A 23,044-nucleotide genomic window follows, 5' to 3' on the forward strand; every position below is an offset into this window, starting at 1 on the left:
TACACAAAGCGGTACCTTTTTAATCTATTCTCCCTGCGTGAGTCCCAAGCACAGTGCCAGAAACAAGGCAGGCCAATGAATAATGAATGAATGATGGTGAACTATAGTTTCAGTGAGGAGTGTTTTAAAAGACAAACAGCACAGCAGGCAAATGGACCGCTAACGGTGAACGCCTAGGCTCCTGTTTGGGAAGAATGGGTTCGGGCAGGGCCTGTGTGCCCACCGTTCCTGTGACGACAGCCCTGTTTGAGCTGATGAAGCTCCGATCATCTGTGACCAGTGTGGCCAGGGAGCTGGCTCCTGTCACCGCAGCAGGACAGGCCCGGGCCTCCTGCCTCTGGGAAACAGAGCAGCGTGGGCTTGGGTGGTGGGGAGGCCATACGCCAGAGCCTGGTGTGGGGAAGACGAGACACAGGCAGATCCCAGTCTTCTGGGACTGGGAGCCTGGGAGGCCTCCTGGTCGCACATCCGGACTCTGCAACCCTCAATTCCTTAGAGGCTCACTGGGGTTAATAAGTTCCTCTGTTGGGGGGAAGGGGGGTCCCGACTGTATGTGTGGTTGGCAAGGGGCCACATCATCCTTATTTCCTTCGGTCTCACATGCCATGTCCGGAGCCTGGCAGGTGGGAGATATTCAATGAAGACTTGTTGAATCGAGCGACTGATTTGGCCTGACAGCCAGGAAACTTGGGACCTATCTGGCCCCAGCTCTCCATATTTGCGTGAGGCAAATGGCTTTCTCCTGGGGCCCCGTGTTCCTCATCCGTGAAACGAGGGCTCCTTCGTTCTCCGATGCCGGGCACTGTGCTGACACCAGGAGCTACGATAAGGCACAAGAAAGACCATTAAAACACAGTGTGTTTGTCGGTTATACCTCAATAAAGCGGGAAAACGAAACGAAACAACACCCAAAACCCATCGCGGTCTTTGATGCACGTAACCATCGAGACACGCGCCAACACAGCTCAAATCGACTTAAACCAAAAAGGAGACTCTGAGGGCTCACGTACTGAAACCCACCTGGAAATAGCAGGACCCAGGCACTCCCGTGACATCATCGGGGAATCTGCTGTCTCTGTTTCTAGCTTTGCGGGACTCCGACTTGGCTTCATTTCCAGATGGGGGGCACCGGCAACCGCAGGCTCACATCCTTCAGGAATGTTAGGGTTTGTCTTTTTAATTTTTTTTTTTCCAACGTTTATTTATTTTTGGGACAGAGAGAGACAGAGCATGAACGGGGGAGGGGCAGAGAGAGAGGGAGACACAGAATCGGAAATAGGCTCCAGGCTCCGAGCCATCAGCCCAGAGCCCGACGCGGGGCTCGAACTCACGGACCGCGAGATCGTGACCTGGCTGAAGTCGGACGCTCAACCGACTGCGCCACCCAGGCGCCCCACGGTTTGTCTTTTTAAAGGCACGTGCTTCAGAATTCCCAGAGTTCAAAAGAGCACACGGAGAAAGTCCCCCTCCCGCCCAGTCCCCCAGGCACCCGGCTTCTGCCCTCGGCACCAGTCTTCCCAGGTACCTTGGCTCCTTCCAGAGATGGTTTTCCCACGGGCCGGTCTGTGCTTTCCCACTTTTTACACAAATGGGAGCAAACGACAGGCGCCATTCCACAAAGTCCTTTTGTCACAATCTTGGAGATTGTCTCTTTCCCGGCTGCCCAGGGTTACGCTGTTAACGCGACTCGACCGGTCTCCTGTTGACGGTCACATGTTTGCGACTCCAGCAAAGCCGTAAGGGATAACCGGCACGTTCCCATCTCACCCACAGGCAGGACTACCTCCCAGCAGTGAAAATCCTGGGTCAGAGAGGAGGAGCATTTGCTTTGATTGCTTTTGATTTGCGTGGATATTGCCAAATTGCGTGGATATTGCCAAATTGCGCTCTGTGGGTGGGTTCCTCCCACCCACGAGCAGGTGAGGCCTGTTTACTTCCACCCATACCCTCTCCAACTCTCAATGAGACTTTTCCAGTGTTACCAGTACAAGTCAAACACCATCTGCATTTATTTCTCTTATGGTCAATGAGCTGAGGCATCTTTTCATATATTTGAGAGTTCTTTAGATTTCCTTTCCTGTGAAATGTCCATACAATTTTACTGTGCCTTTTTCTTTTTTAATTTTTTTCTTAAATTTTTTTTTAACGTTTTATTTTTGAGACAGGGAGAAACACAGCATGAACGGGGTGGGGGGGGTGGGGGTCAGAGAGAGGGAGACGCAGAATCTGAAACAGGCTCCAGGCTCTGAGCTGTCAGCACAGAGCCCGACGCGGGGCTCGAACTCAGGGACTGAGAGATCATGACCTGAGCTGAAGTCGGCCGCTTAACCGACTGAGCCACCCAGGCGCCCCTCTTAATGTTTATTTTTGAGAGACACAGAGACAGAGTATGAGCAGGGAAGGGCCAGAGAGAAAGGGAGACAGAATCTGGAGCAGGCTCCAGGCTCTGAGCAAGCTGTCAGCACAGAGCCTGACACGGGGCTTGAACCCACAAACTGCGAGATCATGACCTGGGCCAAAGTTGGACACTTAACCAACTGAGCCACCCAGGTGCCCCTTACTGTGCCTTTTTTTATTGGGTTGTTGGTGTATTGCTTATAGACTTATAGATTTTTATGTATCAAAATGAGCCCTTTCTCTGCAATGTGAATTACTTTTCCTTAGATTGTCATTTATCTTTTGCTTATGGTTTTTTACCATTCATACTTTTTACATTTTTAATACATAAAATGTATCGGGGTTTTCTTTTCTTTTCCTTTTTTCCAAAATGTTATTTAAATTCTAGTTAGTTATGGGTTTTCTTTTAGGACTTCTGTGTTTTGTTTTCATACTCAGAAATGTCCTCCTCACTCCAAACTATTTTTTTTTAAGTTGATTTATTTTTGAGAGAGAGAGAGTAGGTGCAGAGGTGGGGCAGAGAGAGAGAATCCCAAGATCTCGGGGGTCGCAATCTCACGAACCAAAAGATCATGACCTGAGCCGAAATCAAGAACCAGACACTTGGGGCGCCTGGGTGGCTCAGTCGGTTAAGTGTCCAACTTCGGCTCAGGTCACGATCTCACATTTTGTGAGTTCGAGCCCCATATCGAACTGCGGCTCTGTGCTGATGGCTCAAGAGCCTGGAGCCTGCCTCAGATTCTGTGTCTCCCTCTGTCTCTGCCCCTAACCAGCTCACGCTCTATCTCTCTGTCTCTCTCAAAAATAAAAAGAGGGGCGCCTGGGTGGCTCAGTCGGTTGAGCGTCCGACTTCGGCTCAGGTCATGATCTCACAGTCTGTGGGTTTGAGCCCCGCGTCGGGCTCTGTGCTGACAGCTCAGAGCCCGGCGCCTGTTTCCAATCCTGTGTCTCCCTCTCTCTCTGCCCCTCCCCCAGTCTTACTTTGTCTCTCAAAAATAAATAAATATAGGGGCGCCTGAGTGGCTCAGTCGGTTAAGCGGCCGACTTCGGCTCAGGTCATGATCTCGCGGTCCTGCGGTCCGTGAGTTCGAGCCCTGTGTCAGGCTCTGTGCTGACCGCTCAGAGCCTGGAGCCTGTTTCAGATTCTGTGTCTCCCTCTCTCTCTGACCCTCCCCCGTTCATGCTCTGTCTCTCTCTGTCTCAAAAATAAATAAACGTTAAAAAAAAATTAAAAATAAATATAAAAAAAAATTTTTTTTAAATAAAAAGAATCAGACACTTAGCCGACTGAGCCACCCAGGCCTCTCCCTCACTCCAATGCATACCCCCCATCTAATTATGAGAAACACCAGACAAATCCAAATGGAGGGACATTCTACACAACCACTCACCAGGACTTTCCAAATGTGTCAAGATAGTGAAAGGAAGGAGAAAAAAAAAAAAAAGTGGTTGGAAAAGCCTGAGAATGACAACTAAATGCGATGTGAAATCCTGGATTACAGCCTGAATTGGAAAAAGGGCATTAGGGAGAAAGCTAGTAAAATTCAAGTAAGATCTGTAGACCAGGTAATAGTTCGGCATCAGCACTAACCTTCTGGCTTCCATGATCGTGACCTGACTTTGCAAGATGCTAACATTTGGAGGACCTGGGTGAAGGGCATACAGGAAATCTGTATTATTTTGCACCTTTTCTGTAGGTCTAAAATTAGTCAAGAAAACAGGTTTAAAATGTCAAGTTTTGTTTTGGTAAACATTTTTGAAGGTTTGATTAATTAACTTATTTAGAGAGAGACAGTGTGTGTGCAAGCGAGCAGGAGAGCAGCGGAGAGAATCCCAAGCAGGCTCCACACCGTCAGCCCAGACCCCTATGCAGGGCTCGATCCCACGAACCAATCTGTGAGACCACGACCGGAGCCGAAAGCAGGAGTCGGAGGCGTAACCCACTGAGCACCCCAGGCACCCTTCCGCCTTTGCTCATTTTCAAAGTGCACAATTCAGTAGTGTTAGTACATTTATATTGTTCTACAACCAATCTCCGGAACTCCAATTTTTCATCTTGCAAAACAAACTCTCTACCGCCGAACAGCTCACCCCCTTTTGTTCAGCCCCTGGAACCCCCCGTTCTACTTTAAGTCTCTATGTGTCTGACTACCCTTGGTACCTCGTGTAAGCAGAATCAAGCAGTATTCGTCTTGTGGGACTGGCTTATCCTGATTGACAAGCCACTGATTACACAATAAAATGAAAAACCTATTGCTGATGCTGATTGGCAAAGCCTCTGGTGTTGACTAAGAGACAGATGGCTAAAGTGCTTGTAGTACCTGTTTCTGGAGTGTGGGTGAAGGAACTGAGGCACAGAGAGGTTAAGTGACCCGTTGCCAATCACACAGCCACGAAGGAGGCCGGGTGCACTTTGAACCCGGGCTGACCCCACAGCTCGTTCCCACAGTCTTTGCCCTGGACTGGGGCTCACATAAGAGAGCCAACACTTGGAAAACAGCAGCATCTACATGGTGTCTGAAGACAAGAGGCAGCTACAGGTATCCAAGGAGCAACGATCAGCAACACATAAGGGCAACTGGGGGAAGTGACTCAGTGGCATCTCCCCAGTGACTGACCCGTTGTAGGCACACAATCAATATTAGATGAGCCTGAGGGGCGCCTCGGCGGGGGGGGGGGGGGGGGGGGGGGGCTCAGTCCGTTAAGCGTCGGACTTCAGCTCAGGTCACGATCTCACAGTCTGTGAGTTCGAGCCCCACGGCGGGCTCTGCGCTGACAGCTCAGAGCCTGGAACCTGCTTCCGAATCTGTCTCCCTCTCTCTCTGCCCCTCCCCTGCTCGCACTGTCTGTCTCTCTCTCAAAAGTAAATTAAAAAAAAAAAAAAAAAAATTAGATGAGCCTGAGAAGAAGCAGCCAGAATAGTGGGAGGTAAACCAAGAGAACTATTTTTCAGAGGCCAAGAAAGAAAACCTTTCAAAAGAGTAGTGGTCAACATATTACGTGGCGAAAAGAGGCCAGGCCGAAGGCTGAGGAGTGCCCTCGGGATTTAGAAACAAGGATCCGCGATGGGCAGTTTTCTTGGGATGAGAGGGGCGGGAATCGCTGATAAATATTTAACAGCCAACTCTCCAAAAGCAGTACGTATTTATACACGTACATAAGTTTATTATCAATCTTACTGACACAAAGGATGTGTAACAGAATTTACAAATAATAATGAAATATACAATATTCTTTACTGTAAATTCCACTCTTGTATCCATGACTTCCTAAGTGGAATTATACCCTACCAGTGTAATTCCAAAATGAATGTTGGTTGATATTTGTATTTACATTTTGGAATGACACAAAATGAAGCAGTGAAGATATGTTGTACTTTCACTGGTTCCTCAGGGACTGGACTGACTTCTTCACTGAATCTGTTAACAGTTTTCAAATTCTGGGAGAATATTTCCTCTATTTTCGGTGCTATTTGCAATGCAACAGTTACAGACATGGCAGTTTTATGTGTAACCTGCATTATTAACATTGCCTCCGTCATCTTTTTTAAAAATTTTTTAAAAATTTAACGTTTATTTATTTTTGAGAAACAGAGCAGGAACGGGGGAGGAGTAGAGAGAGGGGGAGACACAGAATCCAAAGCAGGCTCCGAGCTCCGAGCTGTCAGCACAGAGCCCAAAGCGGGTCTCCAACCCACGAAGCGAGAGATCATGACCTGAGCTGAAGTTCCACGCTTAACCGACTGAGCCACCCAGGCGCCCCCAACATTTTCTTAAATCTAGGTAATCAACAAAGCCCCATATGCTGCAGTTGCCAATCTCTGTGGAGTAAATACTCCTGCCGGAGCCAGTTTCAAAATACCAACTTGATGTCTCCACATGAGCTGGGAAGAGATACACAGTAGGAGCACATCATTATATAGCACTCCCACGATACAGATACAGTAAATGTAAATAACCTCAACAGCACATAATAGTAACATGTAGAAAATAATCAGGAACCTGAAACTAGTGTAACATTGTGTGTAAACCACACTGGAAAAAAATGAATAAAATAAACTCCTACAAAGTAAAAAAAGAGAGAGAGAGAGAGAAGAAAAAACATAATCAGGAAGTAATGAGTTTTCAGTATTTATGACCTCTGTTTTTAAATACAATTTAACTGTTTGTATCATTTCTGATAAGAGCTGTTTCACAACTCGCCCACAATGTTTCTGAAACACAAAAGGTCGGCTTTCACAAATCGGTGAAGCACACAGACCGCAGTGGGATGTGACTTTCCCCAGCCACACTCCAGGACCTCAACTCCAACTGCTCCTATAGGAGCAATACTCCTGCCACCTTGGGCAAATGAAGCCCTGCTCCGTAGCCTCTGTAATTCTCCTTTGCGGCTCTTACCACAATTTGCTCTGCAAGTACTCTGCGAGGAGGGGAACTTGTTTCTGGTCGGTCTCCATGCGCCACGATGGCTCCATCGTGAGGCTGAGCACGGACCATATTCACACTCTTCCCTCAGTCAGTACTTCCTACAGAGCTTTGCATATAGGAAATGCTCAAGAAGTATTTATTGAAGGAGTGCTCGGGATGAAGGGCTGCCAGAAGGGACGATCCTCCAGAAGGGAAAAGGCGGGGGGGGGGGGGGGGGCATCACCTGAGGGGCCTCACCAGAAAGCATCTCCTTGGATGCCGTCTGCTTATTTCGAATGGCCAGGGCTCCCCCATTTGGGACTGAAAAAATGCAGAGGACCTTCCCAACCTACACTGAACCTTCCCTAGTAAACACGACCCTTGATCTGAAACAAGGTGGCACCTCAGACTCTGGCAGTGTTTGTCCAATGCCTAATAGCGTGTTCAAATAATCTCCTTTTGGACGTGTTCTTGCCATGTGCTGGCAGGCAGAGGTGGGGGGTACTCATCAGACCACTGAGGAACAGCGGAAGCTACGCCCAGGTGGCCCTTCTGGCCTCGGTGGGATAGACGGTCTGATAATAAACCACTGGCGACACCAAGTTTGATAAAATACTAACAGCGACTTCACGGAAACCTGGAAACCAACCAGTTCTTCCCTTGTAACAATTAACTAACCTCGTGGAACACTAATCGGCTCCTCCCTTAAGGAGCCGCCCCACTAAGATTGTGTCGTTCAAAAACACGCCAAGATCAGTCATCGGATGATGGAAGTTTCCGGAAAACCAAGAACCCACAGCAGGAGAATACAAATCCCAAAACACGAGATACTGTCAGAAACATTTCAAGCAGTCACCGTCCCTCCCCAGCCGCAATACGCAGCACAACCTTGGTGGTTGCACCGCTTCACACCCGAGGGACAAAAAGATCTATCGCTTCCCATAAAAACAAAAGTGAGGATCGTCAGGCAGAATCAGATAGGAGCAATCAGGGTGTTGCAAGTCCTGATTACGCAGAGACGTTAATCACGAGTCATGCGATCTCCAATCATCATGTTCCAATCTGCCCTCCCGAAGGAGGAACAGGTAAGGATTATCCTACCTGACGATAAACGAAAATACACGTGCATTCCTTACTCAGGGAAAAAGGTCCCGCTTGCATCTAGGGTGAGTAGTTAACGGGCTAGCCCGAGCAACCCGATGTTATTCAGGGTCTTCCGTTACCGTTGCTCGTTTATTTGCAGACTTAAACAATATTTCTTTCCCGATTTGACTGCCAAAAAGAGACAACCTAATTCCTCCCAGAATGCTCCACTCACGAGCTTGGCCCCAAAATCGCGGGGACTTTATTTACATATCTCCGCCCACCGGCCCCCTTCCGTCAGACGTCTACCGTAATAACCAAAATAAAAGCGACACGTATTATCTTACAGTCTGCAAGGCTGGAAAACGGCCTTCCGTTTCTCTAGCAGTTTGGCCGCCCCAATTCTCCCCTAGAATTGTCGTAAGTCTTGATCTTACTCTCAGATATATTTTATTACAAGCACTAAAGAAAACGCTGATAATCCCAGACTCGAGTGATAATTACCCTAACACCGACATCCTCCATCAAATGCAATTTGAGGGCTGAAGACTGCCTTCCTCGGTCCTGGAATGGTGAGTGGTCCCGTGTTCCTCGAACCGTCATCCCTGTGTTCCCGTCATGAAGGTCTCAGAAAGGTTTCTTTTTCAGTCCAAAGACGCTGATGAACAATGCCATTTCAGTGACAGCTGGGAGGGCACTGTGGACAGTAGAGTAGTGGGTGGGTGGTTCAAAGCCCCTTCCAATAAAAATCCCCAAATCCCCAAACTGGGAGACTCCACCCCCAAAGTGCAGGAGAAGGGGAATTCAAAAGACTACAGGATGTTGAGTGGATCTGGTATCTCATACATGAAGTAAAGGACTGAGTGGGGGAAACCTTCAGATTGAGTAAACCTTCCTCCCCTACTCCCAAACATTGGTGGTACCGTACCTGCAGAAGACGAAAATGTACCAGTACGTGGTACACTCCCAACGCTCGAATATGAAAAAGGACAGGGCCACAGATGCACTACAGTGAGCCCCAATGGCTTGGGAATGCACCAGAGTCAAGGAAAGCCTTTGGTTCAGTAGTTAGCGATGCGCCAGAAAAGGCCATTGGTGGGGCAGGCATCTGCTCTCAGGTTCACCTCTTGCTCCCTTACCACATTCCCAAGGCCACACTTCTGCGTTTCTGGCAGCCCTGACTTCTGAATTTTAGGACAGCCATGTCAGTCGAGACCAGAACTGAGCCTGCACAGCTGGGACCCCAGGCTACCCAACCCCATATCTAGGGGGCCAGCCTGGCCCCTTCAGGTAGAAGCAAGTTCCCCATTGCACACCGTCAAGGTGCCTGGGCAGCTCGGTAGGTTAAACTTGCAGTTTTTTTTATTTCTGCTCAGGTCATGATCTCACTGTTCTTGAGATCGAGCCCCGCATCGGGCTCCACTCTGGCAGTGCGGAGCCTGCTTGGGATTCTCTCTCCCTCTCTTGCACTCTCTCAAATAAATACATTTAAAAAAAAATTTTTTTTTAACGTTTATTTATTTTTGAGACAGAGCACAAACAGGGGAGGGGCAGAGAGAGAGGGAGACACAGAATCTGAAACAGGCTCCAGGCTCTGAGCTGTCAGCACAGAGCCCGACATGGGGCTGGAACCCATGGACCGCGAGGTCATGACCGGAGCCGAAGTCGGATGCTTAACTGACTGAGCCACCCAGGCGCCCCTCAAATAAATACATTTTAAAAAAAGAAAAGAAAAGAAAAGAATGTTCGCAGTGACTTAATTCACTCTGCTGGAATCACTGTCCGGCGCCCTGGCCCTCTCAGTCTACAATTCAAGGGTCAAGAAGCTTCCCTGATCTCCATCTTCCTTATTTCTCCGTCTCTTCTGAGTTTCCATAGAGCGTCATATCTTCACACACTCCTGTAGCACAATGCTTATCACAGTGAATTACAGATGTCCTGTCCGCATACCTGCCTCTTCCGCAAGTTAGAAAACAGAGTTTTACTCCCAGATGGGATCTCCAGCGCCCGGTGCACAGCGGGAACTTAACAGAGGATCGAAGGGCGTCTTAAACTTTCCACGTTGCCTAGGAAGATCTATCAGCCGGAGGTGCTGTTTGCCCGCTAGAGCACACACTATTGTGCCAGAAAGGCCTGGTTAGGTGGCTGAAAGGGAGTCCAGATGGAAATGGGCCGTGTGGAAAAGGCGCGCAGGCAAAAAGGATACAGATGAGGCTCTGGGTGCTGTTGAACATGGAAACCCCTGAGAAGAAACCGGCCAGCTCCACTGCAAAGAGGCCCAGAGTGACGGACAGCGCTGCCACGAGCCTGCAGACACGAAGGGGGTTGGCTCAGGCCTCGGGGACTTCTTCAAAGACCCTTCCACCCCCACCAGTGCTGAACTCTGACCACCCTGCCCCAAGTGCTCACTGAATGTCCTGCTTCTCGTACTCCTCGGGGGTGAACGTGAGAGGCAGGCAGGCGTGGATGTTGCTGTCCTGGGGAGCGGGGCGGAGAGGAAGAAAATGAAAGAAGGGAGCGCAGCGGGGCAGCCCTGGGGTCCGAGGGGGGATGGGAAGACACGCCCGCGTAAGGCCCTGGGGAAGGGGCGTAGTGGGGCTGGGACCACCCCAAGGTGGGAACGGGGTGGGAACGGGAGGAGGGTGGTCGTGGGTCTTACCCGCGACCAGAACAAGGTGATGACGACCACCAGATGCGCCAGGAGCGTCAGGAAGCGAGAGGGCACGAGCCCCGAGATCCGGCCCATGGCCCCCCTGGGGCAGGAGTACCGACTGGAGCAGAGGCCGTGGTCTGTGGGGCTCAGGAATGACCACGCCTGAAGTCTCCTCAAGTCTCGCAGGCTAGCACGTAAAAACTCGACGGGCGCCTCCTTCCCGCTCGCGCCGGCGCCGCCCGGTTGCCTTAGCAACCGCGTAAGCCGGTGCTGCGGCGGGATCTCGGAAAATCTCGCGAGGGCTGTAAAGTCTCGAGCGGCAGCCACCGCCGCAGAAAACGCGAGGCGGAGCTCTGCCGCCGGGGGTGCGGTGCGGTTCCGAGTTCCCCGACTAGGTCTCTGCGGCGAGCCCGGCAGGTCCCTCCGACCTAGGTGCTCGCTGCAGCCCGCTGTCCCCGTCAGGCCTAAGGCAGGGTCTCTTTCTCCCTCCTCCGCATCCCTTTAGTCCCCGCTGCCTTGGGCACGTGGGAAAGAAACGTGCAGACGCGGATGTCCCCGCGTTGTCCCGCCGTCACTTATTAGATGGCCGCCGAGCCCCTGGTTGTTCGAGGACCCCGGATCGGAACCTTCCCTGATGCTCTTCTCCCCTCCCCGCCCAGCCCCAGTTTAGTGAGAGCATAGCAGAGAGCGGAAAGTGGCCTGTTCTCTTTACGTGGACGAGGGGCGCTTTTGGGGAAGGGCATGGAAGCGAGGAGCGGACGGATTTTCTGATCTCTGTGAGATATGGGCACCGGCCTTTGCCCAGCTACATTCCCAGCTACCTCTTGCTATCACCGACCTCACTGACCTTGGGCCCTCAACTGGGATCCTTGCAGAACAGAAAGTTCTAGCCCGCTCGCTGCTCACCCTCAGGTCACAGCATCCCCGGGACCTCCCCCTGGGCCGATGACCAGACTATCTCTCTCCCTAGTCTCCATCTGAGTGTTTTTAGGCCGGTCTAAGCTAAACACCCAAGCCCAAGGGATATTTCTGTTTTCTTCATTCATTCGACAAATATTCATTGACCAGCTAGCATGTGCTGGGCTCTTGTTCTGGACAAACAAGACCCAAGTCTCTACCTTCCTGGAGTTTCTATTCTAATCAGAGAGATCCAGAGGGACAGCAAACAAGCCCCCCACGGTAATCCAATACCGTAAAGAACATTTTTAAAAAGGAAACTCTAGAATAATAGAGCAAGCAAAAACTCTTTGAAAAAAAAAAGTCCTTTATCCTTAAACTTTGTTTTAGGAAATGTGCTCAAAAATGAGAGGAAACACATCTATTTGAGGACCCCACTAAAATAAATAGATTTCCTTTTTCTAAACCAATAGGTAAAATCAGAACTCAAAGAGATGGTGAAAAGGTGTTTCTTCCAAGTCACGAAAGACAAAGACTGAAGAGCTCTTCCAGATTTAGGGAGACTAAAGAGATGTGACACATTTGACATGAGAAATAAAATGTGTGATCCTAATGGATCTTGGACCGGAAAACAAAAAACAACCATTTTCTTTTATGGTGAAGGACATTAGTGGAACCATTGGCAAATTTGAATAAGGCTTCCAGTTTAGATATCAGTATTATCGGTGTTAATTTCCTGGTTTTTAATAAATTCTACTGCCTTTATGGAAGAGAATGCCCTGGTTAGCAAATACATGCAGTTTCAGTGGTAAAGGAGAATTATGTCTGCAATTTACCGTCAAATGATTAAAAATATATATACGTGTGTCTGTAGAGATAGAGAGGTAATGATAAAGCCTGGTCTTGAAGGCACATGAGAATTCTCTTATTATATATGTATTTTTTTATCTTTTATTTTATTTTTTTTTAAGTAAGCTCTACACCTAACCTGGGGCTTGAATTCACAGCTCCGAGATCAAGAGTCACATGCTCTACCGACTAAGCCAGCCATCCACCCCTGTCTGTATTGTTTTTGCAACTTTTCAGTAAATCAAATTATTTTAAAATAAAAAGTTTTAAATGGTAACCCTTTCTAAGTTTTCCTTCTGGGTCTTATATAGTATTATTATTGAGACATTAAATTGCTTTATAAAACGAAGAAATATTTTTCAGATTGATGTTCCTAAATGTTCACTTCCTATATATTGAAACTATGTAATGACATTTTCATACAAAACCACTTCTTTCGAGGGTAGTACAGCCTTATCCTCCTAATGGAGACAATGTGGCCACCAAAACTCATAAAACAATAAAATGCCATCATTTAGATTTTTCAGAGGAATTATCTGTATAAAGACTGAGATTCAGCAAAGTCTCTTGATTTTTTTTTTTACTCCAAAAATATCGGCTGCTGATCGAATATGACCCACACTGGTTTCTCAGCTCTCGGATGTGTAGGGGAGACTCTCTCTTTAATCATTGCGCCATTTCAAAATTCTGAAAATATTTTCAAACCTCCGCCACCTCAGGAGGGACAGGCAAAATACAGTGACCCCATCTGCTTCTCTCCTTTGAGGTGACACTCGTTAGGAGACCCTCAAAACAAGTACAACAAAGACATGTAAAGTATAATGCGCGTAATTACAGCGTTGCAAGCCTGGAAACCTTCTGAGCACACGGACAAGACGCACAGCACTGAAGGGCTCCTTCCGGTGCCTGCAGATCACATGACCTTTCTCCTGGGATGAGGAAGCCCCGGCCTGCAGAGCCAAACTCCCCCAGTGACAGTTGATCAAGTTTGACCGCTCGCAGAAGAAGGTAGCACTGTCATCCAATGAAAGGAAGCAAAACCCAACACATGCCTTTGCAAGATTTTCCAAGTTCCCGGAGCAAATAGAATGAAGAGAAGGAGTCAGCCGGGGAAAGAACTTTCCAGGCAGAGGCAAGTGCAAAGGTCCTTAGGTGGGAACAAGGCCAGTGTGTTCGCGGGACACAAAGGAAGCTAGTGTGTCTGAAGCCTAGTATTGGAAGGGGAAGAAGAGATCAGGGGGATGGGGGATGGGTGGACAAGACGTGTGGCCTTGCAGCCATGGGGATGGACCTGGTCAGGTTAGCATTCTAGAAGATGACTTTGGTTGCAATATGGAGAATCGATTTTAAGCTGTTAAGTGGAAGGCTTGTGAAGAATCGGTATAGTTATCCAGGACGGATGGAATGATATTGGACCAGAGTGGAATAAGAAAGTGGAACAAAGTGTAAGGAATCAAGAGAGCATTAAAAAATAAGGTCTAAACATGAGACTATGGGTAGGTGAGAAAAAAGGAAGGGGTCAAGCATGTCTCTTAGAGTTTGGGTTCCTGCAGATGGAAGTTTGGGGCATTCTGTTTATTATAGGCTTCCTGCCTAGGGGAACCTACTAGATAGTAAGAACTGGTAGTCACGTTTCACATTAAGAATTAATAAACAGTGAGCAGGCGTTTAGGTCTGTCCTGTCACTTTTCCATGACCTTGGTTCCCAGAAGCTTACTCTGCAGAGGTCACACAAAAGTGAGTTTTAGAACCACCCTGTGGCCGTAGGAGGTACTGCTGATGACATGGCGTGTCCTTCACTGGTGGCGGTCCACTGACTCCAGGGCTGGAACCCACACATCCTAACATTTGATTTGATCTGGTCAGAAAAGAGCTTGGGGGCCGGGGCGGGGGGGGGGGATGGTGGTTATCATGGAAAGACTCAAACGTATGTACAAATAAAATAGTGTGACGAACCCCGTTTGAAGCCTACCATTCTGCTTCAAAAATGCCACCACGTGGCCAAACTTGTTTCAGCTGGAGTTCTCTCTCCCTCTCAGCCCCACTGGGTTATTTCGAAGCAAATCGCAGACATCACCGAATAGCTGACATTGCCCAATATCCACTAGCAATATCCATGTATAGATGATGAAGCCCACACGCTGCACTTGGTTAATGTGTCTCTTTCGTCTTTTTTTTTTTTTAATCTTAGATTCTTCCTCCTCCCTCCCCCCTCCTCCTTGTTTCCTTTTCTTGCAATTTCTCTGCCGAAGGCACTGGGCCATGTGTGGGCAGTGTTCTGGTCTTCTCATTTAGCATGTTCCTCTGTGTCCTGCGTTTCCTGTAAACTGGTCGTTAGATCGAGCATACCCGCCAAGAGTGACCAATTCATTGCTTTTAGGATCATCGCGAACAGACAGATTTAACATCTATTGTGGCTTTTGTGAGGCAGCAGCTACTCGGCTTTGCTCAATTGTTTTGAGGAAGGAAATAAAAGTCCAGTGTTGCCAGATTCCTGGGGGTTTTGTTGTTGTTTTAAGAGAGGCCAGAAATCCAATTTCTTACTCCAGTTATAAATGTGAGTATCCAACTTAAAAGTGAAAAAAAAAAAATGAGAAGGGGGAAAAGAAATGACAAGAGTACACAAGCCTCAAGCCACCAACTTTCAGCCTCTGGATCAGTGCTGTCCAGCAGAACTTTCTATGATAATGGAAATATTTCGTATTGTCTCTGTCCAACGTGGTAGCCGGCTACTGAACACTTGGCTAGTGGGGCTACGGAACTGAATTTTTAAATTTCTACTTAATTTCTTTTTTTAAATGTTTATTTATTTATTTATCTTGAGAGAGAGAGAGAGAGAGAGAGAGAGAATGCTCTAGCATGAGCAGGGGAGGGGCAGAGAGAGGGAGAGAGAGAATCCCAAGCAGGCTCCCTGCAGTCAGCATGGAGCCCAACTCCGGGCTTGAACCCCCGAACCATGAGATCATGACCCGAGCTGAAATCAAGAGTCAGATGCTTAAGCGACTGAGCCACCCAGGTGTCCCTCAACTTAATTTGAATGGCCCCATATTGAACAGCCACTCTGGTGGCTACCATCTTGAACAAGGCAGATCCGGGCAGAATCATCTGTTGATTTCTAAAGTTTGGAAACTGGTGGGATACATGGAGACTTAAATGTCAGAGAGTACTCTGGATGGTGACTCTGGACTGATAATACCTCACACCTGCTGCAGGACCTTTCTGAACCTAGAGATCAAGTCCACGTTCCCCAGGACCATATTCACTGACCCTACTTCCCTTTCTAGCAAAAATTTCCACTTCACCCCATGTCCTTCAGCTACTCAGACACGTCTCCTTCCTCTACAAAGCAGGCTCTCCCCTACTCTGGTGCTTCTGCCAAAGCGATTCCTCATTAATTTCACCAATGCTTATTGAATACACACTCTACTCCGGGAATTGTATGGGGTGCCAGGAATACACACCTCCTTCTCTTGAGTAGCTTAGGATGTGGTGAGGGAAACAACCAAGGAAACAATTACAAATAGTGTTTTAGGGCGCCTGGGTGGCTCAGTTGGTCAGGTGTCCAACTCGATTTTCGCTCAGGCCATGATCCCCGGCTAAAGCCCTGCATCAGGCTCCATGCTGAGTGTGGAGCTTGCGGGGGATTCTCTCTCTCCTTCTCTCTCTGCTCCTCCCCTGATCACACACACACACACACACACACACTCACACCTCCTCTCTCTCTCAAAATAAATAAACATTTTTTTTTAAAGTAGTGTTTTAAGTTATCTTGGAGGAGACACGTCAAAGGCCTCTTCCTCCAGATTGGAGTGGGGGAGTAGGGAGGAGGGAGCTTCTGAATTGAGTGTTGGCGGGGGGCGGGGGGGGGGTATGTAAGGGTCAACCAGGTAAAGAAGGGTCAGCAGAGAGAGTTGGGACCGAAGTGCATGTAAGCATCTGTAAATGAGTCAGCATGGTTGTCACATGGGAGGTGAGGAGGCAGTGGCTGAGGAATCACGCAAAGACCAGACATTAATAATAGCAGTCGTAGTAACTGAGCGATCATGACCAGTCAGGCCCTGAGCACTTTATCTTAGCAAATGAACTAATAATGATCCATTACAATCTTTACTATTTTCCATATGGAGACATTGAGGCTCAAGGAGGTTCAATAACCAGCCCAAATTACACAACTAGGAAGTGGCAAAGCCTATACATGAAACACTGGCAACATCCTCCCAGGGCCCTCTTAAGAAGTGTGCAGCCTTGGGGGCCCAGCCCATAAGTTAGGACTTAATCTCAAAGGTGCTGGGGCACTGACTGTAAGCCACAGTGTGATGGGATCAAGTTTGCATTTTAGAAATGCAAATCAAGTTTTGCAAAAACTCTTTGGCTATTCCGGAGGCAGAGACATCAGAAAGGAGTCTGTTACAATAATCCGGCAAAAGAGGAAGGGGGGGGGGGGCAGTGGAAGTGGAAGAGTGAGGGCTGGCAGGAGAGTTCTGGAGGAAAAGTAATGGACAGGACTTGGTGACTGGAAATGAGAAGGAGGGAGAGGGAAGAGACGGGATAAGACACGGGCGGTGAGCCCTGAAGGACTGGGAAGGAGGGATGACAGGGTCCAGTGAAGGTGCCCGGCAGGGGCTGGCCGTCTGAACCCAGAGGTGGGAGCAGGCTCCAGGAGCCCTCAGCACACAGATGGCTGACTTTAGAGAAAGCGTGTAGTGTGAGGAGAGGAGACAGAACTCGGAATTAAAAGGACAGAAAAAGAGACTGGGGGTGGGGATGGGGAAAGGCAGGAGAGGAGTGTCATGACAACCAAAGGAGAAGAAGGCTCTTAAAAGAAGATGTTGCCTTGAGTCAAAGCCAGGCCCTAGAAACGTCCATGGGCTTTGACATCACTGTCGTCCCTGTGACTTTCAGAAGAGCCTCTCTGCCCAATGTGCAGACATTTATTTGACTTGGAAAGGAGAGAGTGAGACACAGCATGGCCTCTTTTGCCATGTTGGCCTGTTGAACCCCTCTCCTCCGTCAAGAAGCAAACGGGGCGGGGGGGGGGGGGGCTCTGCTAGCTTCCGATACCCCTCTCTAGAAGTTCCCGGCTCTTTCTCACCTGGAGAGCTCTAAAACATACTGATGTTTATGGTGATGGAAATCAGAACAGTGGTTGCCCCTGGGAAGGGACCGGGGAAGAACTTTCTGGGGGTGGAGGAAATGCCCTACATCCTACATCTTAAATGGTTTGTGGGTTGAATTTACTAAAACTGATCAGAACACACACTTCTGATCAGACCAGGCGTCTGCCTTTCTACGGGATTCTTCGCACATCCGTCTCCGCTGGGCTGTGGGCGGGCGGGGGGTCCCCGGTGACAGCTCGCGGCCACCTGCTCGCCCGCAGGACGACCGCTGCCCTGCCGGGCGCGCCGGGTCCCCGCAGGTCGCACGAAGCTGCGCCACCGGAGTTTAGAAGCTCTGGGCGGGGGGTGGGGGGGGGTGGGGGGGGGGTCCCCGCTCTCAGTCCCCAATCGCCGGGTCCCCGGCCAGCCGCCAAGTGGCCATGGGGAGACCTGTCCACCCCCTTGGCCGGCCGACCTCGTGGCGCAACGGTAGCGCGTCTGACTCCAGATCAGAAGGTTGCGTGTTCAAATCACGTCGGGGTCAGCTCCTTTTCGCCGAGGCTTCCATCACTTTTATTTATTCGCCTCCCCGTCGTGACTCACTACCCCGGAGCCCCAGCGCCCAGGCTGAAGCGGCACCTCGTGGGGGCCGGGAGAGGAGGGCTCCTGGCGCCCAGTCCCGAGCCGCCCCGTCGGGGGAGCCCAGATCTCGCGGGCTCGTGCGCGCAGATCCGGGGACCCAGAGCCTGGGCGCGTGGCCGGGCTCCGGCGGACGGGCGCGCGCGGCGGGGCCCTCGGTTCGGCGCGCGGGAGAGAAGGTCGTTCGGCTGGCGGTCGCCCTGTGAGTCGTGCTCGCGGGGCTGCGCCGGTTCCCCGGGCGCGCGCTCCCTCGGCCACGTGGGTGGGCCCCGCGCGCGGGAGGACGAGTTCAGGCCCCAGAGAGAAGAGCGGAAGCCGCTACTTCGCAGACGAGGTGGCCGAGTGGTTAAGGCGATGGACTGCTAATCCATTGTGCTCTGCACGCGTGGGTTCGAATCCCATCCTCGTCGGCGTGCGGCTGGCGCAGCCAGGGTTCAGTTTTGTAATCTCAAGAATTTCTCTTGTTACCTCCTACCCGCCCCGACTCAATTTCCACGTCACCCCTGCGACTTGTTCGTTTGTCCTCAGCCTTGGTTTTCGTCCCTTCTACTCCGTTTAACAGGACAGCCAGAGGTTGGTGCCAAGGGGCGTCTAGGCACCTGCCACGAACCTGTCGCGCACCTGCCGTGGAGGTGACCTGGCCAAGGAAAGAAGGTGCCAGATACCGGGCGGTGGGCGCCGTGGCTTAGTTGGTTAAAGCGCCTGTCTAGTAAACAGGAGATCCTGGGTTCGAATCCCAGCGGTGCCTCCATAGCCTACTGCTTTTGCAAGGTGTCTCAGGACATCCTGCCTGTGCATTTCCACCCCCCACTCCCCACCCTCCCAGGTCCACCACCGTCTGCCCGGGAATCCACCGGAAGGCTTCGGGCGGCGCTTTCCGCCTCTGACGTTTCTGGTTGGGATCGCGGACACCACTAGGTGCGCGCTGTCCATCGCGGGCTCCCTACGCACATCCCGACCTGCAGCCGAGCAGGGAGTGGCATCTGTATTTACCCGTCACCCGTACTGCGCCTTGCTGTCGCTTCCCGAAGTGCCTGGTGATTCTGTTAATATCGTTTTCACGTCCCCCCAAATGATCCTACCCATTTTCAAATTTTCCTACAGACAGGACGGACCAACAATATGAATTCTACATGGTTCCAGTTTGAGGCGCCAGCACCAGCTGGCCGGTTAGCTCAGTTGGTTAGAGCGTGGTGCTAATAACGCCAAGGTCGCGGGTTCGATCCCCGTACGGGCCAGAAGCGGTTCCTTTCTTTTCCTTTTCTCCCCTCTCCGTAAAACTTCGTACTGGTAATTTCTCGTTACGGGGAAGGTTTGCAGAGCAACGTTTTGAACCCCAGAACTTTTCACACCCAAAATAGAAACGTATGGAGATTCAATCCAAGATGCTATTGCCTTGGGGGCGGGGGAGGAGGAAAGTTTCATAAAACTGGAGTTTTTTCTTATGTCTCTATTTGTAACTCTCCTGCCCACAACCTGGGGCTCCGGGATCTTGCTATATGAACTGTGAACAGAAGGCTTGGAGAGGTTGGGGCAAATAGGACACTGAGCAGCAGCATGTGGGAAAAGGGGTCAGGAATGGAGGTAACAGGTGTTTCCAGTCTTCCCAGCCAAGAGGTCACCCAGTCCTTGCCTGTCCGCTTCAAGATCTAAGAGGACCCCTTCCCTACAGACCTAAGATCCCGCTTCAAGATTTAAGAGGACCCTGACAGATAGTGGGGCACCCTGCTTGTGTTTCTGCTTTAATGGATCTCTGAGCCCACGTCTGTGTCTTGCACATCTCCTCAGATGGCAGGGCTGCCTAAGAGCAGGAGCCATACCCTTGCCCAGGTAGCCTGGGACCCCCGCCCCTCTCCCAGCATCTGCCAGGAGAGCTCCGTGAAAAAGACCGACCCTCATCCCCGTTCCTTCAGCTTATCACCCCTGTGAGCCCACACAAACACACCTGAGCCTTAGCAGCAGGACTTTAATTCCACAAAAACTCAGAAAGCCAAAGCTGATTAGAACACTCCACAATAGGTGGGCTTCAAAACCAGCAACAATTCTGCCTGAACCCTGAGAGCAGCGAGACCCCTCCCACCTCACCCCCCTCTACCATGCAATGCATTCCGTCTAGCTCCACCCCGGGTCTGGCTGGGGAGGTGGGATGGTAGGGGGCCAGAGGGCAGAAGCAGGGGGTGTGCATCCTTGTCTCCATGGTGTGTGGCCAAGGACCACTCAACCTCCCACAGCCCCTGGCACCTGAGATGTGACCACGGGAATCAGGGTGGCCACAGTGGGGGCTGGGGCCTCCTCTGTTCTCCTTTCTGGACCACATATGGCAGTCACGTCTCCCAAGCCGAGACCTAAAGCCCTGGGTTCCCAGAGACGGTGCTCTAGCTGGAGAAGAGAGTTGAGAACAAGGTAGCTACAGATGGCCAACTTAATAGAAGCAGAGCATCATCCCCTCCCACCGGGGAAGGCTTCAGAACTTCCCCACATACACCTGAATAAGGCCCAGCGAGTGGTCGCAGGCCTGCTAAATGCATCTGGAAGAGCCTCCAGTATATAGGCCTCCCCTCGGCGGGCAGTTCCCACCAGGGCTCCTTGAGTCCTTAGGATCCTGCTGGGCCCCGGCTTGGCCAGCCCTGTCCTGCCCTCCCGGTCACTTGCACAGGGCCTCCAACACCTCCAGGGTGCGTCGGATATCCCGGACTTGGCGCGCCAGCCCCTGAACTGGCTGCAGCGCCCGCTCCAGCTCCTCACAGCGGGCCAGCAGGGTGTACATGCCCTTGATGCTCATGTCCACGGCTTCGCCTAGGGAGTCCACGGCGTCGCGGTAGGTCTGGATGCAGCCCACGCTCAGCGCTGTCAGCTCCTGCACCGCGCCACCCAGCCCGCGCAGCAGACGGTCCACCCTGCCGCCCAGCTCCCGACTCAGCCGCTCCAGGTCCCGCAGCACGTCGGGGTCGATGGGAGGAATGGCGGGAGTCGGTGCGGGCGCCGCGCAGGGCCGCGCAGGGGCAGGGGGCGGGGGCTGAGGGGCGCCGCTCAGACGAATCTTGAGCTGCAGGTTGTTGGCGACGAAGTGGGTGAGGTCGCCATGGCGGCTCACGGTGCCTTCGAGCTCCAGGGGGCTGGAGATGGTGGCGCGGCGCCCGCCGCCCGCGCCGGGCTCGGCACCCCCTGCGGACCCGGTACCGCCGCACGCCCCGCTCAGCCCGTCCAGGCTGCGGCTGTCCTGAAGGCGGCTGGAGAACGAGCGGCCAGCCCTGCCAGCCGCCGCCGCCGCCTCCTCGTCTTCCTCCTGCGGCTCCACCTCCATCCCGCTGCCTCCCGGGCTCCCTCGACGGCAGCCGCTCTCGGATGCAAGCTCGTCCTCCGGTGGCTCCGGGTCCTTCAGCCGGGAGGACCCGTGGGGGTCGGGCTCAGGGCCCGGCGCCCCCCGGAGGCTACCCGGCCCGGATCGCGTCCCTCCGCGGCCGGGCTCGTCGTCCCGAGCCTCCCGCTCGGCCCGGTGGACGGCGCCGCGGCTGGAAGTCTTCGGGGACGCCCCGGGGTGGCGGCTCGCGCCCTCAACGTTCTCGGCCTCTTCCTGCCCAGACGCCGGGAGGCCTGAGGGCGGCTCAGAGGGGGTTCGGCCCGGCCCGCCGCCTAAGATCACGGCTTGCTGCTCCCCTACAGCCGGGAGGTCCGCCTCGGGCCCAGGCCGCCCCTGGGACGACTCCATGCCGCAGTTGGGGGCAGGAACCGAGAAACTGATCAGCCCCGGCTCAGGCGGCGTCGGCGGCGCCTTTAAGGGGCGTTGGTAGAGGCGCGCGATTGGCAGCCGACTGACAATGGTCAGGACAGGAAGAGCACTCTGATTGGTCGCGACGACCAGGAAGTCCCGGAAGAAGAGCTGTTACTGAGCGGCCCAACCCACGTGAGAGCCGGCCGGGTGGTGCGAAGGCGGTGACAGCTGCCCTCGTCGCTCCGCCCCTTCGAGAGGAGGCGGGGCAAATCTTAAAGATCAAGGTTCCAAAATACGCGAGTCCTACGGGGCCCGGCTCAGACTCTTTCCACCCACAACTGTCACGCCCACATTTGTTGCTTAGCTGACCCACCGAGTGGGCACCAGAGATGCGACCCCTTAGAGAGTTTGTGGGGGACGAAAAGAGTCTGTCCTGCTTGGACCATCGGGATTGAATCACGCTTGGTCCAGCAGGAGGGATGAAACCAGAATCCTCAGCAGAACTCGGATGGTCCGTTGCATCATCCTCGGCTCACAGACCTGGCACAGGAACTGGCCAGAGAGACTCCCGATGGACAACGAAGCAGGCTTACGGGCTTTCCTGTGCTTCTGACACTGTTAGCTGTCTCCGGCTCCCTCCACGTATGAGCATCTCTCTGCTTGGAGGATGGTGTGTGTGATTTTGCCACGAGGTAAAATATTTAATAAATGAATGGCTCAGCATGAAGATCGGAGCCCTGATACCATTCTGATCCCAACTCTTCCTTCTCTTCCCTCCGCTGGTCTTGCCGGAGCCAAAATGCTGACTTCCTCACTGTTGCTCTGACACTGCCTCGGGGATTTATACTTGGTCTTGCTTTTTCTTTCCTTTTGTTTCCTTTCCTTTCCTTTCCTTTCCTTTTTTCTCTTCCTTCCTTCCTTCCTTCCTTCCTTCCTTTCTTGGAAAATTTCAACCTCCTTCCTTATTCAAATACCACCCTTATTCAAATAACTCCCTGACCACCTGTTTAAAACTGCAGTCACATTCCCCAGCAACTCCCTATTTCCCTTCCCTTCTTTTTGTGTATAACCCTTATTGCCATCTAAGATACTCTGTGTTTATTTGCTCATGTAAGCTCCGTGAGGGTAAGGTTATTTTGTCTGTTTTGATCTGTATCCTCAGTGCTTAGCACGGTGCCCAGCATATGGTAGGTGCTTCATAAAGATGTATTCAGGAAATGACCCCAAGCCATTAATTTCCCCTTTGTGACTTGAACACATTCAAGATATGTTTCTGTCAATTGCACCCAGAGGCCTGATTAATAAACCATCA

The 23,044-nt window shown here is 51.5% G+C and overlaps 2 protein-coding genes and 5 non-coding genes across 9 annotated transcripts; 4 read left to right on the forward strand and 3 right to left on the reverse strand.

Annotated features, from left to right (window-relative positions):
* On the reverse strand, positions 1-10,800 carry TMEM107 (transmembrane protein 107). Of its 3 annotated transcripts, XR_006297744.1 has the most exons (8): positions 10,546-10,800; positions 10,296-10,363; positions 10,093-10,193; positions 8,815-8,911; positions 8,391-8,583; positions 1,526-1,699; positions 1,021-1,150; positions 1-820 (listed from the first exon to the last, which is right to left on the reverse strand). XR_006297744.1 is itself a non-coding variant. In XM_043583045.1 (5 exons), exons 1-5 carry the CDS (start codon positions 10,630-10,632, stop codon positions 8,514-8,516), a joined length of 423 nt encoding a protein of 140 aa, XP_043438980.1. In that variant the 5' UTR covers positions 10,633-10,800; the 3' UTR covers positions 6,515-8,513. The 3 variants fall into 3 exon arrangements, 1 of the variants encoding a protein (XP_043438980.1); XR_006297745.1 differs by lacking the exons at positions 1-820; positions 1,021-1,150; positions 1,526-1,699 and adding an exon at positions 5,542-6,280; XM_043583045.1 differs by lacking the exons at positions 1-820; positions 1,021-1,150; positions 1,526-1,699 and having other exon boundaries at positions 6,515-8,583.
* Positions 7,776-7,911, reverse strand: LOC122486209. The gene has a single exon (XR_006298061.1). It is a non-coding gene; the product is annotated as a U8 small nucleolar RNA (small nucleolar RNA).
* A 7,053-nt stretch (positions 10,801-17,853) lies between the features above and the next one.
* On the forward strand, positions 17,854-17,925 carry TRNAW-CCA. Its single transcript has one exon. It is a non-coding gene; the product is annotated as a tRNA-Trp (tRNA).
* A 423-nt stretch (positions 17,926-18,348) lies between these two features.
* On the forward strand, positions 18,349-18,430 carry TRNAS-GCU. The gene has a single exon. It is a non-coding gene; the product is annotated as a tRNA-Ser (tRNA).
* A 264-nt stretch (positions 18,431-18,694) lies between these two features.
* TRNAT-AGU lies at positions 18,695-18,768 on the forward strand. Its single transcript has one exon. It is a non-coding gene; the product is annotated as a tRNA-Thr (tRNA).
* A 416-nt stretch (positions 18,769-19,184) lies between these two features.
* TRNAI-AAU lies at positions 19,185-19,258 on the forward strand. The gene has a single exon. It is a non-coding gene; the product is annotated as a tRNA-Ile (tRNA).
* A 712-nt stretch (positions 19,259-19,970) lies between these two features.
* BORCS6 (BLOC-1 related complex subunit 6) lies at positions 19,971-23,044 on the reverse strand. The gene has a single exon (XM_043583046.1). The coding sequence runs from the start codon at positions 21,727-21,729 to the stop codon at positions 20,665-20,667; it is 1,065 nt and encodes a 354-aa protein (XP_043438981.1). The 5' UTR covers positions 21,730-23,044; the 3' UTR covers positions 19,971-20,664.

Source organism: Prionailurus bengalensis, chromosome E1 (genome assembly GCF_016509475.1).
Source record: "Prionailurus bengalensis isolate Pbe53 chromosome E1, Fcat_Pben_1.1_paternal_pri, whole genome shotgun sequence".
Lineage (NCBI taxonomy): Eukaryota > Metazoa > Chordata > Mammalia > Carnivora > Felidae > Prionailurus > Prionailurus bengalensis.

Excerpts from the sequence above, each read along its gene's own strand:
- BORCS6 (XM_043583046.1), bottom strand. The coding sequence starts at position 21,729 with ATGGAGTCGTCCCAGGGGCGGCCTGGGCCCGAGGCGGACCTCCCGGCT.
- TMEM107 (XM_043583045.1), bottom strand. The coding sequence starts at position 10,632 with ATGGGCCGGATCTCGGGGCTCGTGCCCTCTCGCTTCCTGACGCTCCTG. Across the intron at positions 10,194-10,295 it reads TACGAGAAGCAGGACATTCA|GCTCGTGGCAGCGCTGTCCG; the intron begins GTGAGCACTTGG and ends TCGTGTCTGCAG. Across the intron at positions 8,584-8,814 it reads TACATTTTCGTCTTCTGCAG|TGCCCTCCCAGCTGTCACTG; the intron begins GTACGGTACCAC and ends TACTGTCCACAG.